Raw genomic sequence first — 20,218 nt, 5'->3', positions numbered from 1 at the left:
TTCAAGAAAAAAAGGTGAAATAATCATATTACGTGGTGAAAAATAATTATGATTCTTTTAACTATTAAAAAAAGTAAAATGGCATGCTAATTAAGAGAAAAACCCGAAATTTTTTATTAATATTGATGTGGAAAACATTCGTATTATGTAATAATACTCTATTGGGGCATGTTATTCCCCTCTATATATTTTGAAGTATAAATAAAAAATTATAATATTACATACGCTATTATATTATGCACGCTAGTTTAGGAATGTAAGGTTATTTAAACAATTGAAGAACAATTGCCCGATTTTGAGGTGCGTTTAATGGTAGATTTTTTTGTATGGACCATTTAGCCTCGTCAGGTATTTTACTGATTTAAGTTTATCTGGATTAGCCACTGTGATAACTTTTACGGAAGTCACCCGCAATGCACCAATTGTGCGAAAAATCCACAGGGAAAAAATCATTCGCCTTGACCGGGATCCCGGGACGTTCATTTTTGGGTTTTGATCCATAATATTGTTTTTAACATGCATGTAAGGCGTTATTTCGAATTTAAACATTGAAAATGACCACTCGCGTACCTTGTGCAATATTATTCTTGGCCACCGCTTAGCTTAAAAATTAATTATTTTTCAAATAGGTCTGCCTCTGAAATGGAGTTGATTTTGAATTGAAGCGTGGGCTTTGCATGATAACCTCAACGTTTCATTGAAAACATATCAAAGTATTGGTGGTATTCATAAGTGCTGGGCAAATGAATTCCAACACTTTTTATGTATATTTTAACTGATACATTCAGTGTTGCAGTTGTTCTTTAGGCTTTATTTATCTTCACTGTGCTATTGAAGCTGCATTTGAAAATTTATTTCCGTAGCACCATATTAATAATGTTTTTGTAAATAAACTGGCGATTAACTATAGGCATTGCCTGGACTCAATGACGTTCACAAAATTGAATGATAGCCTTTGTTCTCGTCATTAATTTTGACTTAACCATACTGCTTGAAAAGATAAATAAGTTGAGCTCTAATTGGCTTAAGTGATTTCCGAGTTGGGTGAGAAGTTTGCGAGCCATGAGCGGATGGAGAAAAATCAGGGTGGAAAAAAATTGTGTCACGAAATTTTAACCTTTAACAGCTGATACCAGTAGGGATAAGATTACTAATGATGTTTAGACCGAAAACGCACCAGTTTTGAACTAAAGAGACTTTAGCCAAGTGCTCCGATTGGCCGCGAGTTTTCCCTGTTGCCGGATCTCTAGGCAACTCATGACTTCGAATGCTTTGCCTATCAGAGATGCCGATTATCCAAGGCATCCGGCAGCAGGGCTAACCCACGATCAATCGGAGCACTTGGCGCAAAGTTTCTGTAGTTTGAAAATGGTGCGTTTTCGATCTAAAAATCATCAGTAATTTTGGTTCCTACTGTCATCAGCTTTCCAGGGTTAAAATTTAGTGACACAATTTTTCTACACCCTTTATAATTGCCGGCCTCGGTGGCGCCGGGGTAAAGTCCCTGACTGCTAACCTTGAGGTTGCGGGTTCGAATCCCGCCTAGGTGGATTGACCACCACCCAGGGCATGGATGTTTGTGATTGTCAATCAAGTTAATTGTAAAAGAGGACAATGTTGTCCTAAATTCGCTTGGAAAATAAAGACGAAATTATTATTGTTATCATTATTATTATTATTATTATTATATTATATTCTTCTCTCTGTCGATAGATGATTTCGAAGTCAATCGAGAAATTGTATTCTGAGTCAGTAATGATTTAAAGCTGCAAATGACTTTTGTATTTTCTTGTCTTCGAACGTTCTAATTCACGAATGATTTTTCCTTCATATTTTTCCAGGATGACACAAGAGCCGTGAGCTCCTCGAGCGGCAGTGCATCGTCCAAGACCGCGACCGGGGAGAAGAAGAGATGGGTTCATGACCCGAACAGTAAGTTGACATCCCTTCATTCTTATTCAGTAAATGGCGTGGCGTGAGAATTTTTTCTCGCATGGGGAACAAAGTGGCTTTCCAAACCCGCGTCTTTCATCTGTCACAGGTTGACTCACCATAAATCCTCGAGCGAAACTTTGTGTGTGGTGGTTAAATTCAGTGACGTAACAGGGGTCATAACCCCCCATCGAATTTTATTTTATTTTTTATTGTTTTGAAATCCTTAAATGTCTTAATTTTTTCAATTTCACGTGTTGTTAAGAATAGCAATACAATTTTAGACTGCAGAATGCGTCAAAAAGGGTGTTAAAAAAATTACATGGGGTGACGCCCCCCGCTCCTTGGGGGGTTTTCATACTCCCCGCACCCAGGTCATGATCCCCTCCAAAGTAATGCTGAATCCCTGGTTGAATTACGATATTATTTCATGTTTGGATGCGATCTTAGACAAACTAAAATCGCGTAAAGAAGAAATCGGTGAATTCTTAAGAGATGTTGGAACAAGTGAAAAAACATCATTACACCTGAAGCAAATATTATACTATTACCGAATGCTATTATTAATAACCTCCGTGTTTTACAGGAAGATTTTTCATGAATTTCTCATAGTCGCGCTCGTTTTTTGTCTTGATCGCGCTCGTAGGATGTTTTGAAATTTTCTTTAGGCTATCGCGTAAAAGCACTCATGATCTACGAAAGCTTCATCGAAAAGTTGTCTTTCCTCGTATTCATCCTTTGGCTTTGCTGCTTAACTTCGTCATCGCTCAGCAAAAGGCAGAATAAACTATGTTAACGAAATTTTCTTCAGAATAATCTTAATCTAATACGGCTCCTGCTGTTGCCTGCTTTCATGAATGCATATACTATTACAATGTGAAATGGTTAGGGAAAGCGTTTCGAAGCCGTGTTGGAAATTTTAGTTAAGTCAGAATCCTGATTTACCAACAACCCTTACTGATTAAGTGTGGTATGGTGCGTCCTTTTAGTTAATCTTAGCTGAATCCGTAATCTTGGTAATAATAACAAGATATTTGTATTAATCCGGGCTAATTTCAGGACATGCCCTGAATATATTTCCCCTCCAGTCCCCCTCTTTCCTCTCATCCGGCCATCCGGCCCAGAATTACAGAGGGTCATATTACCAGAAGGATCAACTTTCTAAAATCCGTGCATGGTATCCCACATATCCCATTTGGATAGGGAAGAAAAAATTTGCACCCCTTATTCTTAGCCCCATATCTATCTCTATGAGCTATACCTTGGGCGGAAATGAATGATTGTTCGTTTTATAGAATTTAATGATGTAGTAGGCTACAATTTCTTGTGAGAGCGACCGAGTTTGTCATTATATTGAAACAAAACGCCGAACAAGCAGTTGATTTACTGCGTTGTCATCGGATCGTGTAATCTCGCTCGCTGTGTTAAAGAAAATCGCTAATTAAGACGCGCATATCCCAATATCAAACTTCTGGAGCGGCGTCTCGCGCATGAGGTAAGAGGATTTTCCGCGGGAAATAAATTACTGGGGGCTTAGCAAAGAACAGGAAGGATAATGTATTCGTTGCAGGAATTAAAGGAGGAGTTGAGGAATAATTTTGAGCCTTCGATATGAAACGTTGCTTTTCGCGGGCCCTTAAAACTTCATCTTTGGAGAGTGATTAGGGGCTTTTCGGGACCCGAGTTGGAAGAAGAATGGGATTAGTGAGGTGCAGGGAAAGACAAATAACGACGTGTTGGGCTGGGAGTCTGTAAGAGTAAGTAGGTTGAGGAAACTGGAATGGAGCGAAAATTGGGGTTAAGGAGGTATTGATGGGCTTCGCAACACGGCAGGGTGTTTTTGAAAAAGGAGTTCGCTTCGTTGTAGGCCGCATTGGGGGTGGAGAATACTCGTCGACAGGTATTTGGGATGAACACGATGAGAAAATAAGGAATGGAATAATGCTCTGTTAAATACATTCGCATTTTTTATGGCGAATTTAACCGTTGCTCCATGAACTTATTTGGCTGAGGTGTGAGTTCTGGGTTCAAGTTTCCGTTATTAAGCTGTTCCTTTGTGTTCCGCCGCATAATACACTCCTTGGTTCATGGTAATCACTCTTTAACATCTCTTTGAGCATTTTTCATTCCAAAAATTCCTATACTTCGTGATCACACCTGATAGTATCATTCGAGGTTCTAAAAGAAATTTGTTCTTTTCAAAGGTAAAATACTAATTTTTTTAAAGTCACTACTTATGATTGCGCATGATAAAATACTATTAGTTTCGGAATGCGCCTTGTCTTAGGAATTTTATGTGAGCCCTATTTTTGGTATCTACATATAAATACTACCTTGTAAGCCGACTCAAAGAAATTTTGGAGGGAATAGTATATTCCCGTTTCTATGCATTAGTTTTATCTGTAAACAGTCAACATTTTTGGGCACTGAAAAAAATCTGTTTTTTATTGGATATTATATTTAGCATCACTCTTGGTATACATTTATGTAATTTTTAAAACGACTGAGATTTCGAATGATATAGAAGGTGCTTATACCGCCTCGTAAAATGACGCTTTCGTTAAACCGAACTCTTTTAATAGAATATGTACTCCAATTCAAGTTACTCGAATTTAATACTCAATCCTCGATCATTTTGGCTCCATTTAAGTTTAACTATGACCATGTAGAACTTATGCAATCGCAAATTTCAGTGTGAATAGTGAAATTGGCATTTGTAAAGCATTCCTCCTGTAATATATTCTTCCTCTATAGATCATACTTCCTAGTTATTATACTTATAGCACATCGTCACCTGATCCTCAATCCAATTCGAGTATCGCTTTATCCTCGGGGCCGTTCTCTTGGCAGTCGGCTAGGCAGTGGCTTACCCTAGGTAAAGAGAGGAACAAAATCCGAGCGAGATGTTAATGAGACTCGGCCGGCTTCTTTTATTCAATCTTTGCATTCGCTGTTTGCCGTGGCGCCGCGCACTCCCCGTCGAGAATTCCCTGGTAAGTCCCGTTTGCTCTCATCCTCCTCTGGAAAACACAGCCCGGCTCCGCTTCTTGTGGTGTTGCCTTGGGGGCGGAGCCACCGTACGGGTCCATTAAGGGGACTGCGGCGAAAATGCAGAATGAATTAACGACCCCCTTGGATTATTGGCCAGAGTCCCTTTTGTCAAGGCGAGAAGTGCATTAGTACTCGGGGTAGGAAGCTTTGTGGACCGTTACGCTGAGTGGCCTGGGCATTCTCTTGCCGTACTAGATCACGCTTTGAAATCACTCTTTTTCTCTTCTCCTCCCGCTCTCGCATTAACTCTTGGGGGTACGTTCAAGCTGAAGGTAATCGAGTCTGGACGGCATTGATTATTGTCCGCAGCGATGGTGGTATTACTGTAAGTAGAATTTTTTGTGTTACCATCTCCATGACAGCCTAATTGTTATGAATGAAACGAACCTTTTTTTTCACCTTTTGCTATTCTATTTAAAATAGTTTGACTAAAACTTAGATATCATTTTGCGTATCAATTAAGGAATTATTGATGTGGTCCTTGGGAAGAAGGGATAGGGACCAGCGCTTTGAGATGTGTGTGTGTGGAGGTAGCTGGATGGAGTGAAGTGGGTGGATAAAGTGAGGAATGAGGAGGTGCTGGAAAGAGTTGGGGAGGATAGAGTATTATTAAGAACTGTACTAAAGAAAAAAGGGGTTTGGATAGGGTATATTTTAAGAAGGAAGGGGATTTTAAACACAGCAGTCGAGGGAGAAAAAAGAAGGCGAAGACGAAGGCTGAAGATGACTGACGCAGTGAGGTTGTGAAGAAGGTACAAGTGAACCAAGGTGAAGGCACGGGACAGGAGGAGGTGGAGACAACTTTGGGTCCTTCCGACCTGCCAGTAGGCAGAAAACCGGTTGATGATGATGATCAATTAAAGAAATTGTTAAAAATTAAAAAAAAAAAAAACTGTTAGCCGCAATACATGAGAGAGGGGTCGAAATAAAAATGAATTGATGAGCTTTTTCATTTTCGGAATGAAGGAAATTCAGGCTCAGAATGAAGGTGAAGAGCTTCAAGTGTGCGCGGGTGGAACAATTTCATTAATTGGGCTCTGTACTCTAAAGACAAAACGGTCATAGGAGTAGCGATATCGGTAAGGAATTACTTAAAGGACTTATGATACTATGGACTTGGAAAAGAAAATGAATCCTATATCGTTAATGGATGAAAGAAAAGAATAAAAAGTAGAGAAGAGTGCTATTCTGTGGGAGTATTCTGTGGTGCTAAATCGCATACCTTGCAGGATGAAATGAGAATTGAATCGAGATCTTCTAGACATTAGTGTAGAGGACAGAAAAAAAGGTGAAATGGATGGAGAAGAAAAGGAACGAGGAAGCGCTCTTCATTTTTTTGTGTGGGTCGGAGTTTAGGAACTCAGGTAATGGTGATGGAGTTAATGATTTGGGTAAAAATGTGAGAGAATTCAATAGAACCTAGTTATTAGTATTAGTTGGGTCGAATGGAGAAAGGTCCAGTGATGAAATGGTAGTGTGCGCCGCTGACGCTGAAAGTTATTCCACGACGTCACCGAGTCTGAAAGGGGGGAAAGCCTGCGATCATTGAATCGGATCATCAGCGAATCTCATAGGAAAAAGCGGGAAAAGCAAATGGTATTGATGTGGGAATGTTTAGTACATTATAGCCCATGCCGATGTATAGTAGGTACCTATTTTTAATTGTTTAAATTTTATAAACTAGATAAATATTTTATATTATTAGTATTATATGCTACCATAGTGTCCGAATGTTTAGTCGTTATTGAGTTATTGAAATGACTACCATTGTTGAGAAATAAATACATTTTCTGCAGTAGAAAGACATGTATACTTCATTATAGGTCATTCAAAATTCCTTTTTTGGTGGACTATCACAAACCAAATATACATCCCTTTAAGTTAATATTTAGTGAATCTCATAGTCAGTCAAAAGTGCTCAAAATTTCCTTCGTTGCCATTAATTTTTTTGGACTTATTATGTGAAGAACGTTTTTGTGCAGTGATTCTAGTTACAACTGAGTTTTGGTGAATAAGTAATGAGTGGTGGTGGTGGCACTTTCTTACAATATGAAGGATTTACCTTCAAATAGTTCCCTCAGTGTGGGGATAAAAATGAGGGAAACAAACATTTATGAACGGGAAAGAGGTTGAGCTGCTCAGCACGGCATGTTGAGGAAATTTTGAGGGAAAAACACTGTCGTCGAGGGACAAAGCTCCTGGAATGAAATATTTTTAATGATGTCGTATCCTCGAATTTTTCTCCGGGAAATCCGTGATACGTCTTGGAGCTAGCGTAGTTGTTCGGTGAGAGTAATTAGTCGCAATGATAAGCAGTGGAGAATTTATGACGAGAATTAACGTACTACTTCTTTCTTAAGGATATAAATTCTAAAATTTTACCTTCTAATTGTAGTAATTCTGTTGCCCTGCCGTTGATTAAAATCTAGCTCATGTACAGCGGCAACAGCTGGCTTTTAATTTTTCTTAGTAGTTCAACGTGATTAAGAAAGCGTTTCGCTACCGTTTTTTAAAGTCTGGTTTGGACATATTATTGACATATTGTCGGAAAAAGTTGGAAAAGCAAATGCTATTAAAATGGTATTGTTTCGTTGAAGTGAATATTACCATCCTTGTCAATGTATAGATGGTACCTATTTCCGGTAATTTAGATTTTGTAAACTTGATGAATATTTCACATAATTAATGTGTCACACTACGTTATATTGCATTACATTGTATTACATCATTAATATATATCTATCAAAAATATATTTCTATATTAATTATGTAATACAATATTGATTAATATTATCATAAATAATATATATATATTAATAATGAACAATAATTATACACGTTATAATGGATCATTGATATGTTATACTTATATATTCTACCATGGTTTCGGAACGTTTAGTCGATATGGAGTTATTAAAATGACACCCGATATTTAAAAATTACGATATATGTAGCTTATAAGGATGGTTAAGAAGTCAAGGCTTTATAAGGATGTTTTCGGGGGTAATAGAGATAGATTTTTAAAAATTAAATAAATATATTTTAAATTGGTAATTCTAAAGCGCTTTTTGGTGTACCTATTGTACGAAATAACGAAAATAATTTATGCCATCGGCTCGGCTATCGCTACATTTATAACTACAAGTACCTTTAGGTCGTTATGTAAAAAGATATCCAACGTCCTAAAACCCTAAATGTGGCTAGCAAGGTTAGATACAGATAGATCGATGGGGCGTGAACCCCGCATTGATTTTTCTCACCAACACCTCTCGTTTGCTTTCCCTAGGCCATCTTTTGAAAATCGAGCTGCCCTCACAAGGTTTCCCTTTTATGCCTTGATGTGAGCGAGCGTGGACCTTTTTGCCATCTCTTTCACTTTGACCCTGTGAAACCTCGATAGCCAGTCGATCTGGCTTTCGGGAGGCCTTGGGGATTTGAGTCTTGGGCCAGGTAATAAGATATCCTGTCACCCAGTGACGGCCACGCCCCGTCGACTTCGTTGGGTCCTTTGTTGGGGAAATAAGGACGAGGTGTGAAGGATGGAAGGACCGCTCGTGGATAAGTTTCACAACACGTGTTGATGGAGACTTTCGCGGGGTGGTGCAGCATGCGTAGCAAGGTTTTCGGGTTGACCTCCGCGTCGTTTCATCTTCATGGCGACAGTTTCGCCGGCGTTGCAGCTAGCGTCTTCAGGTACGAAGTATTTGATGCAGGTTTTTGCCCGTCTTATATAGGCCTTGGTTTGGGCTAGGTGCGTTCTGATTGGTCCGTTTGGGTAAGAGTCTCTTCCAGGTGTTTGAGAGCGAATAGCTGTCCTCCCTGTTGAAAGTGGCTGTTTTCGCTATATCGATAGCCTCTCTTATGAGTCGGGGAAAGTAATGCTTTTCTCTAGCAATGATTTTTGCACTTTCAAAGTCCACTTCGTGCGTTGGCCCTTCCCATACGTGCTCGGCGATGGCGGATAACCGAAACTGTCTATTTTTGGTGGCCCTTAGGTGTTCTTGCATTCTGAATTTCATGGCTCTTGATGTGTGGCCAATGTATGAGTCTCCGCAAGAGCACTTAACTTCGTATATTCCGCTTTGGGTATTCATGGGCACGCGATCCTTGGCCTTGCATAGGAGGTTGGGTTTCTAAGTATAGGTTCAAATACTTCGTACCTGAAGACGCTAGCTGCAACGCCGGCGAAACTGTCGTCATGAAGATGAAACGACGCGGAGGTCAACCCGAAAACCTTTTCACGACACGCTTTATTACCTGGTGGCTGGGCCGGATTTTCCCATTGGTTAACTAGGCTTCAGCCCAGGGCCTCAAGATCAAGGGGGTCTACATTCAGATTGTTAGAAAAATTAAAATTACACCGTTCTGAAAACAGCACACGTTAAAACACTGAATCGAGAACAAAGAGAAATTCTACCCATAAACAAGCATAAAAATGTGTTGGTCAAGATCAACTTGTTTAGATTTTTATTTGTTCGTATTAACATTTTCTGTCTCTGTTGAAATATCATTATTGATTTATTTTCTTTCAAATTTAAAATGAACATAAACCAGTTACAGTATTCAAAGTGGAACCGTTTCCCCCACCTTTCATAAGAAGTTACCTTCAAGTATTAATGCAGGAGTGGATTTTTTTTTGGTGCGAATGAGCTGTCACTCAGTGATTCAAGCCGTAGATTGGTTTGGATGTGTGATTCATTTAATTTCCATGTATTTTTTAGTATACTGAATAGAATACTGTACATATTATACGGTATACTGTTGTTACCTCAAGCATCCATTGGTATTTAAAATGATTATACTTTTTCCTAATGCGTCAATAGAAAATCCCTTATAGTGATTTACTATTTTATCGATAAGAACGTTGATTTCAATACCATCACGTAAATGCGGGAAATTAAATTAAATTCCTTGTGCTCATGAGGTATTCCAGTTGATGAGGCAAAATTTGAGTTTGTTATTGAGCAATTTTCATAGATTCTCTCTAGTATGTCCCCATGGACGATATTAATCCGAAGGAATTCGTTTTCACCATTACTTTTTCGTTATGCCTCATATTCATGATAAAATGGGTCATGCCAAAACTGGTATCACTTTTTTCGGTGATGGGGATCTTGTATATGAAATCGTTCTTTTGCTTAGAAATGTTTTTCGTACGATAAATGAGGTCTCTTTTTACTCGCCGAAGCTGTATATAATGCTTATGGAATTCCAAAATAATCAAAGCAATAAGCGAATTTTTGTCTGTGCCTACGGCAGGTGATTAAAATTACAGTTTTTTCTTGGAAAATCTGGTTACACCAGATTCAATATGCATTTTTGACCGGCTATGCAATGAATGCTGAGAAGAAAAAGGTGAAAAAATAAAAAACTGATTTTGAATCTACTTTTTTGTTTCATCGCTTCGTACTCCCGTAAATATCTCGAATAAAAACCGGTAAACCTATTCTCGGAATTTGATTACTTCGCGGAATAATTAGAGAGGGATTTAAAATAGTTAACATAGCCTAACCTGTGTTGGTTAAATATTCCCTAGCTATTTTCCGTAAAATAGGATAGCAGAGGAAGTATTTGTGAATTGAAACGAGGAAATTACTTTGAGTTCATTAGATGTAATGAGGTTTGGAAAAAAATGTTAACTTTTTAAATCTCCAAAATGCTGTATGAAATGAATTGGTATTTCATTTAACTTTATTTTTTCAATTTTCGCAGGAAGTTATAGGCAATTGATTTATTTTTTAATGCTGATTTTCAATTTTCTTCAATTACTCTAACAGCTCATTTGTATGAATTTCGCATCGAAAGAAGTATTTATAGTTTTTATCATTCAGGAAAGATTTCTGGGAACTACGACCGCCGTTTAAATTTTTTTTGCAGTGAAGTACTATATCTGTGTGGAAAAATTATTCGACTTGATCTGGACGGATTAGAGTGCTCAAGACGGATTTCCTACCGTATCGATTTTTGTTAACTGAAGAGGATGAGGTAGATATGTCATTGTGCCCTTTTAAGTTACTATTTTAACTGTATAAATTGGAATTTTTATAATTCACCGGTTTACCTACTCTTGGCTAGACTTAAAAGTCCTTTAGACGGTGGGGCTATAATTGCCTAAGCAATAACATACGCATGTTCAGGCGTCCTCTTGAAATCAAGAAAATGTGCGCAGGATACAGGTGCTCAGGAGGAATCTGCAATACTTCAGGATATGGTAGGGGAGAAAATTTTCAGCATTTTTGTCCAAATCATGGGGTCGCAACTCCTGAGTTATAGCAACATTTTAAAATGCTTTTTGCAGTTTCATTGAGAACAGTTTTTCTTGGAGCTAAATTAAACCAGAACTTTGAGCGAGTATCAACAATACGATTGCGCTATCTCACCCAGATTAATTATTTCAGGCAATTGTAATGGAACATTTTCGTCAACTCTTAATAAATTAATTTCCTTAGCAATCCAGAGTATTAAATTAAATGTCGAATGAGTCAAATATTGTGAAGACGATTGAATATGAATATCGGGTAGAGTTGGAGCACCAAAATTCATCCTAAGGAATTAATGATTAACTATTTTTCTAGACCTTTGTGATATCTCGGTGATTCACGTGACATTATTGAAGCGACGGTGCTCATAATTGAGGCTATTATTGGCTGTCCTTTTGTTATCCTGCTCGACTCATTAAGGAGCAGTGGATGTTGACTTACTTAGGGATCTGCGTCCAAGTAATTTGGAATCCATGAAATTTAATTGAAGAGCTGATGAGAATAATTCATGTCTCATTTAATCCAGAAAAAGGCAAAATTCAATCTCATTTGATTGAATTGCCTTGTCCATTGTTCATACCCTGGATTTCATTGTCTGGGCATTGTTCTTATAACGTTTTTTATAAACTCTCTTTGTTTTTTGTCAGCTTGTCCTATTCAAATCTTGCAAATCAATTTTAACCCACTTTTCGATTAGCTATCAAGCAGAAATTTTCGGGTACCAGAACGAGGTAACATTGCTATACTCTACCATTTTTATTATGATTTTAACTGTATCTCAATTGTTATTTCGAATTCAAAGTTAAATATTAATATTAGCTCAAAAAATGGCCTCCAAAATCCGATGGCGGCGCTGCGGTTGTTTGAAGAAATGAAAATGATAGAGTCATAACAACAATTTGTTTACATCATAATATCCTGAAACTACGAAATGCATTGAACTACAGGTAATTACGTTTCTTTTAGAGTCAAAATAGATTGTTATGATAAGGTGCGCCCAACGTGTTGCGTTGTATATGAAGCGATTTATTCAGAGAGACTGTCAGGCTCATAGAACATTTTCTGTATTCTTTTCGGTTCGCGTTAAAAGCGTTGTTTTTATGTACATTTATTTTGCATTATTTAAAACTACCTTTGCTATTTTCTTACGCTGTATATTCGTACATCTCTTATCCATGGATGCATTAACTCACATTCTATGCTATGCAAGGAAATTGATTAATTATACTATTGGTATTTTTCTGCGTTTTCACTATAATTTTTCTTACGTCTTGTAGCTTGTTGATGCATCTTTGACCTTTAAGGGAAGCCAAAATTTTAAAGCCAATGCTCTGAAGTTGACTCTATTTTAAATCATTTTCAGAATCCAATGAATATTAATGAAGTGCCAGGTCTGAGTGAGCTTCATATTAGCCCACTTAGTGTTTTGCTTGTTCGTATCGCGGTATATTTTTTTTTTAATGCTTCTGAGTATGTGACAGCTTATTAAAAGGTAATTTCTTGACATCACGGCTGCTAATCTACTAATATGGGAGGGTATTGAATTAGCCAACAGAGCATTTGGCTGCTAATCAAAAAGAGTGTGAGGTTCGAATCAGGGGCGCCGACTTATAAAAAATATTGGGGGGCCCGTATCGGGGGTCTTGCCCCGGGAAGAGTTTATATTCAAAGTGTGTCGCAGCACCGTAATACTATCATAATACACACCACTTGTTTTCAGTTAACCTGCTTACTGTCTTATAATTATTTGTTTTAGCATATTGTTGAATGTATTTTAAAAGGTAACTATCGTCAAACATGGGAAATAAAAAATACCAATATATTTTTGTGATTTCACCAAGCATAATGTAACTTAATTATTATCTTGAATTATTGAGGGGGCTCCGCCCCCCCTAACGATACTTTGAGGGGGCTCGGGCCCCCTCAGGCCCCATGGAGTCGGCGCCACTGGTTCGAATCCCATTTGAATCCTTAGGTCTCCGAAAGCGAAAAATCTCGCGGCGCGAGCTGGCCCCTCTTTGACCCGTTACCTGAAAACGTGTAGTACCTTATACGCCTTTGGCTTAGGTGTGCTCTACCCTCACAAAGCCAGTGAATGTATTTTTCTTTTTCTTTTCTTTTTTATTTGGGTGTACTTTTCACTTTACTTCATCGCCTACTTTCTACCCAATCCTTTCTTTTATCCAAAGCCTTTGCCCGCTTAAGAGTTGGGCCTGGGGAAATTCATTTGATTCAGTCACCTACCAATCCTAATCAACCTTCCGGTGTGAGCCCTGTGGTAGTGGACCATCTTGTGCTCTGTCAGTGGCAATCCTAATACGCACAGTTTGCCCCGCTGTTGATATTGGTGTGTTATCATCGTGAAGAACCCTCCCGGTTTAGTTCTTAGCCAAAAATTTACATATTTATTCAACCTCCAGCCGAGAATGGCTACCTAACGAAAACTTTTGTCGAGATCTTCTTTTTTTAAATCTGGGCAGTGAAGTGAACGTAAGAAACATAATGAAATACACTTTTGTATGTTCCACAAGAGTTTTTATTCCCGACCTAGGTTTCGGCAGTACACACTGTCATTATCAAGGTGTAATTGATACCACCCTTGATAATGACAGTGTGTACTGCCGAAACCTAGGTCGGGAATAAAAACTCTTGTGGAACATACAAAAGTGTATTTCATTATGTTTCCTGCGAACAAGTTCCACCAAATATCGCCATCCAACCTTAAGCTGATAAGTGAACGTAAGTTGGTTGGAGAACGACGCTTGGGTGCCCACAGCACACACCGGCAGCTGTTAGGATAACTTCTTCTTCTTCTTTTCCTCCTCTTAAATTTTATGCCTCAAACTTTGGATAATATATTCATGACAATGGCTTGCCATGTGGCAACGCTGTAAATTTATCGACTCGGGACAGCGTCGCTCCCTTTGTTTATTTCTTCGAGCACTCCCGTTTCAGAAAGAACCCAGACAGTTTCTAGACCGAGTACTTTACCCTCCACTTAAACTCAAGCTTCTTGTCAAAAATAAAACCCTCCACTTGATTTTGCTTTTGTTCGTCTTTTCCACGCTGGTCGGTCGCATACCTGCGTATATTTTTTTTGTTGCATAGTTTTTCATTTTCTTTTTACTTTCGGAATCCTTCAAAAATTTCTCTCCCCGCTCCCCATCTGTGCACAAGTATCCTTGGCGTCGCGAGATTTCTGGGAAATAATAAGGCCGAAAGATCTTCGCAAGAAGATGAGGAATTTGTTTAAATTGCAACGAGCTCTTTTTTTTCCTCTGATGAACTTCATTAAAAATGCAACCCTTTTGGATGAAATTAAATTCATACCTTACCCCCGGTTCATCTCGTTTTTTATTAAAGCTCCTCGAAATTAATACGTTTTCCTGGGTAAGGAAGAGGGAAGGATCCAGAGCCTTGAGTTGGGTGTGGTTGCATGGTGATACACTCCTTTGAACTCATTTGTTTCGTGTAGAAGTGAATAGGATTGAGGTTTTGTTTATTGAAGTGTGTCACTAACAAGTAAGTAAGGGAATAACCCTATGAAATTATTAAATAGAATTAATGAAAATACGGAAATGAAGATAAATGTACTTCCATTATACCCTTGAACTCCTAAAAATGTTTTAAATTCTTTGTGTAGTGTATAGTATTTAGTGTATAAATATGCCTTGGTTCTGCGTAGTACTATGGATCTTTAAACATGCTGCTGGTGGCTCATCTTTTTATCCCGTGTTTTGTGCCACCATTCATGGCAGGGGTTGAACATGGCCACGTTATCATTTTCTGCTCTTTTATTAAGTACATAGACAAGCTCATTGTGGCTGTGGTCCAAAAAAAACACGGATTTTGTGTAATAATTACTCTACCGGTGTTTCACTGAACTTTTATTTGCTTTCTGATTATAATCTCAGGTAATCTGTGTGTGGGCCTTCGTTGCTGTACGTCCTCCTAATCACCTCGGCCTATCTCCCTCATTGAATTTCGAACCTCGCATCGCTGAAAGTCCTTTATTCTATATTTCCATAAATCTTGAACTGAACACTCAGGAATGATGAAGATATTTATTTATCACTCAAAAAGGCTGCTTGTTAAAAATTTTTAGATGCGACCGATGTAGAGGTGAAATATTTCGCATTATTCCATTAATCTCCCCTAAAGTAATACGTGTTCAATGCTGCACGCTGAGATTTTCGTAGAAATGAAATCACTTCAGTAACCTTAAGGCCGCGTTCGAGAGAGCCAGTAATCAGTGTTATGGATACTATGCTAAGAGTATATAGTTATCATAGGTCGCGTAATGTACTCTTGAGTGAAGCTAGGGTGAAAAACTTTCTATCTTATTGAGCATCCGTGGGAATCCTGTTTTCCTAAGAGAACGTATTTGTATCACTGGTCAATGGGGAAGTTTTCCGTAGTAATACTCTTTGTGTTTCTGTCCGGCATTTCCTGTTCACCAACCTCTATTTAACTTTTTCACAGAACAATGGCACGGACATCTCCTGAAAGTCTGCTTCTTTTCATGGGTAGTTTTTCTCGTGGCCTTCATTTACGTGTTTTTATCTGCTGACCAGTGAATTTAGTGATAAATTCTTATTTGAACATTCGTTCGAATTATATCCTCCATTCATTCTTTTAAATTTCGGAGGTCCCTTCACGAGCAGACGAAATTCCTTTCATTGCTCCTGCTCGCCTATTGACCTCTGTCATAATTCGAAAATGTACCATATCACCCATCTGACTGACAATATCGACATTTCTCATCAATTCCACATTTTATTGCTAGAAAAATTGTAGATAGACAGCTTCTGGAATATTACGCCAAGTAAAATCACGGTAACTCAATATGGCTGAGGTATGGGCTGAGAGTTACACCCACTCGGCTTCAACCTCGCTTACATCTGAGCATTGACTGCACCGTCTCTTGTTCTTAAATAATTCTATGATACTATGCATTGGAAATTCGATGCTCATTTTTTTTAATGCGTCAATGACCGCTAGATGTCTCTTCCGTCACAACGAGTTTGCAAATTATCATAAGAGGTATTTTTTACTTCGTCATCAAGCGCACTCGAAATATATTTTGTGTCAACTTGATTAATTACGCTTTCGAAAACGCCGTATGACTCTCAGAGCCTACTTGTGTCGGAATAATCCGAATTGATTGGTGCTGACTGAAAAGAGCCTTGGAAGTCTTGCGATCGATTGCTATTTTTGTCTCGGTCGTGAGATAAGGCGTAATCGCCGAGGATTTAAAAAAGAATTTCAATTTTAAATTCCATCGAATTTTTCCGTTGGGAGGGAAAAATATAAGGTTTCTATTATCCTGCCGCAGTGCTCGAAGTTTAAGTTGATGGAAAAATTTAATTGCAGCCTCAACATTGACGAGATGTTTGGCATTACTTTTCCCTTTCACGGGTTCCGAGTTTACGATGGTACTTAGCACCCAAAGTTATATTAGTACTGAATTTCGTCAGGATTTCGTAATGGGAATATCGATCGTCAATAGTAGAAGCATTGAAGTTCGTGATGCACGTGTAAATAGAAGCTTCAATTGATCGATTTAATTGAGTTCGTAATGCTGCTTAATTGGCTGCTTGACGCACTTCTGCCGCTATTCCGTGAACCCAGCCCATTATTTTTTCCTCCCTTTAGTTGAGCCTTGCTGGTGTATTATTAGTCAAATACTTAGAGGAGAAATTGCGATCAGAATGCGGATCTCTCATTCCCAATATGTTTGTTTTCCACCTATAGCCAAAATTACGTCTTAACTGTAAATTCATCAGTTTAGCCGAACACACTATTTTTTCGGATTATTTAGATGAAGGGGGCACGATGAAGGGGACTGAAGGAGTGAAGGGGGGATTAATAACGTATATATTTGATTTATTGAATGGTAATTTTGCCGAAGATTTTATCATTAATTTATGCGCCCAGTCCCAGACATTTCCACTTGGTGATCGTAAGTTAGCGCTTTGAGTTGTATGAATTTTTTGGTGATGCATGTTTGGTTAACCACTTGTAGTACATTTATTTGAATCGGTGGGAGTTTTTTTTTGCATTCTTTGATATGTTCGCTTAGAATCAGTGGTGTGGCAGCTAAGGAAGTAGTATCCTCTTAGATTTTTTTTGAGAAATGACACTTCAAAATCGTAAAATTTCTGAGAACATGGAATAGTTAATCACGTTGCCGTTATTCAACAACTGAGTCACCTTTAATTAGGCGTGTGAGGTAAAACCTACTGACTCAGAGTCAATAATACAGATGCGTCTTCTAGACATTGAAGCAGTTCCACTTTTTTTCTGAAAAACAAAAAAATTTTGCTAATCCTTGCTTTCTTTACTGAGCCTCTTACATTCATCTTGGATTTTTAGTGCAAGGTACATCTGAACAATTACCTTTCATACCTAAGCAACTTATTGTTGGGATTGCATTCATGCAATAAGTAAGCAACAGAGCAGACCCAAGATGAATGTTTTGATATGCTTTTAATATTATTTGGACGTACTTTTCACAATCCAGTCAAAACAATTTTACGATAAAAAATGAATAAGAGTTTCATTTTTTATTTTAGCTCCTCGGGGCGGTATGTTTCCTACAAATTGCTTACAAAAAATATCTCTCCCCGTGGCAATATGGAAACTGTGCCCTGTGACGTCCAACCAATTAAAGGCGTTTCCTGTCACGTGGCCTTTATTGATTTTCGGAAAAATTTATCTTTGATAATCTTTAATAAATTTTGTGGTTTGTATAAATGCGTAAGTTTAGCAGTATCAGTCGGGATTTGGTGAATGCATCAAATAAAACGTTTTCGATCTCTCCAATTTTTATTGCGTAAAATAACTTCGCGTTTAATAGATAGTGCCTAATCTGCCAAATATTATACTATAAATCGAAATAAAGGGTTAATTTTTGCAATATAAAGTGGAGGCCATGACTAAATTTCTATTTGATTCATTGCGTACATTAAGTTTGGCTGACACGTTTACAATCGTGAGGAAATTTCCTGTCAGCCCCATACTGTAAGGACAATAGAAAAATTTCATACATATTCCCCATTGATGCGTAAAGAGCGGTAGAGGATAGTTAATACACATGCTTGGATTATTACATGTCTTCCATCAACTTTGCTTCCGTTTTCTTTTCCTGATTCTTTTATTTATTCATGTCGGGAACACTTTGGAGGGAAGGGGTATTCTGCCAAGTTTTCAAACTCCTGAAACCTTCCCAAGTTTCAAGAGACACTTGTCAAGACAGGAGCTGATAAATGGGCACTTAAGAGCATGATAAGTTACCACGTTGAGGAAGTTATCCTTTAAGCATCTGCTAGTCCAATGTCCCACTCTCGCTTGAGTGGTGAAAATGTATTTCGAGAATTTTGAATTTTATTTTCATCATATTGTTGCTTTTTAATAACGAAGCGGTTATACCTTTCGATTTATTATTCAGAAATTAACAATACCTTGCCTTGCATTCATACTATATTTGTAAAATATTGAGCTCGTTAAATTCGTTTCGTAATTTTTTCTCGTAAGGAGTTTTCCTTTTTAAGTCGGAAAATAGATTCTAAATTTATGAAATAGATTCTAAATTTATGCTTCTTGACTTGTTAATGTACCTTAATAGAAAAATTAATACTTTTAGGGTCCGCATTGTGCTTACCTGCTTAATTTCGGCTGGTAGTGATACTCTGTCTTGTTTCTGTCCAATACCATTTAGAGCTGCTGTTCTTATCGTGTTTCATAAAGTTATATTAAATAATAATGCTAAAAATTGAAAATTCTGTGTAAGTTGGCAACAATATCAATTATATAATAATTAATAAAAAATATTATTAATAATTTGATTAATAATATTTTTTATTTTAGTGGAACGTGTCTACGCTAAAATATTATTGTTTTGGTGCGTAACTTACGTTATTTTTACGTTGTTGTTGCATGTGACTTATGTTACACGCATTGTTTCGAATTACGGTACGATTTTTACGCTAAAAAATTTTATTCCTATAGCGTGTTGCGTTTTTTAAACAAAAAATATTTTCTTGCGGATTATTCCTTGATATCCAATTTGTATTATCTTATCGAGACTTTAAATAATGGATCAAGTTTCAAGAAATTCATGTCATCCTCTATTATCGATTTGTGTTCAAAATCATGCCATTATTGAAATTATTTGCAAACAGGTCAAATCCCTTTTCCATCCTTTTGGGCAAAGTGTTTATGCGTGGTGAAGATAAGCTTCGATGCATCATTTTCCAGCAAACGTATTAGCTCTTACAAGAAGTTTGGATATTCAGAGATCCATTTGCTGTGGTCTTTCGTTACCTAAGGTTTAATAACTACCAGCTTACTCGATTTTTTCCAAATCTCCAAAAAACAGAGCAAATTATTTGCTAAGACAATTTTTTTGTTTCCCCTGAAATTCCAAATCGCAGGTGTTTTATAGCTTCGTGTTATTCCTTATGTTCAATGCAACCCCGGTGATGGTGGGTGATGAAACATAAATTCTAAACTAAGCTGTTGTGAGTTAAGGTTGCATTTTTTCAATATATTTATTACAATCCCGATTGTGAAAATATATCATTGAGGAAATTAGTATTAATCCTCCCTCTGCTACCTTCAGAGGTTCTTTGAAATGCGATAAGTAAAAAAAATACCATGCATAAATACCATGATAATCCTTTATCCCCTTGGCCGAGGTGAAATACTGATTTGCCGTTCTACCTTCTGCTGTGTTTATTTTCAATGGCAATTTTTAAGTGAATAAAAAGCTGCACGTAATGCTAAGTCATCGGCAATAAGGTATCGTTCTGTTATCTAATATGATTCATTCACTTCCAAATATGGAATTATTGAAAAGCTTACTTTATGCTAGAACATTTTATTCCTATAATATGTTGCGGTTTATTTAAACAAAAAATCTTTTAATGGATTATTCCTTCGCGGAAAACCGAGCGGTTTATGTGAAACGCGGG

The 20,218-nt window shown here is 37.6% G+C and overlaps 1 protein-coding gene across 3 annotated transcripts in view; it reads left to right on the top strand.

Moving 5' to 3' along the window:
* Positions 1-20,218, top strand: part of LOC124160789 (proteoglycan Cow) — a 435,318-nt gene that overhangs the window by 287,275 nt on the left and 127,825 nt on the right. For all 3 annotated transcript variants that reach the window (XM_046536827.1, XM_046536826.1, XM_046536828.1), the window contains exon 2: positions 1,842-1,932. In XM_046536827.1, the coding sequence (XP_046392783.1) occupies positions 1,842-1,932 (91 nt within the window). The remainder of the gene's footprint in view (positions 1-1,841; positions 1,933-20,218) is intronic.

The sequence above is a fragment of the Ischnura elegans genome, chromosome 6, assembly GCF_921293095.1.
Source record: "Ischnura elegans chromosome 6, ioIscEleg1.1, whole genome shotgun sequence".
Lineage (NCBI taxonomy): Eukaryota > Metazoa > Arthropoda > Insecta > Odonata > Coenagrionidae > Ischnura > Ischnura elegans.
This window is presented reverse-complemented; position numbering and strand designations above follow the sequence as displayed.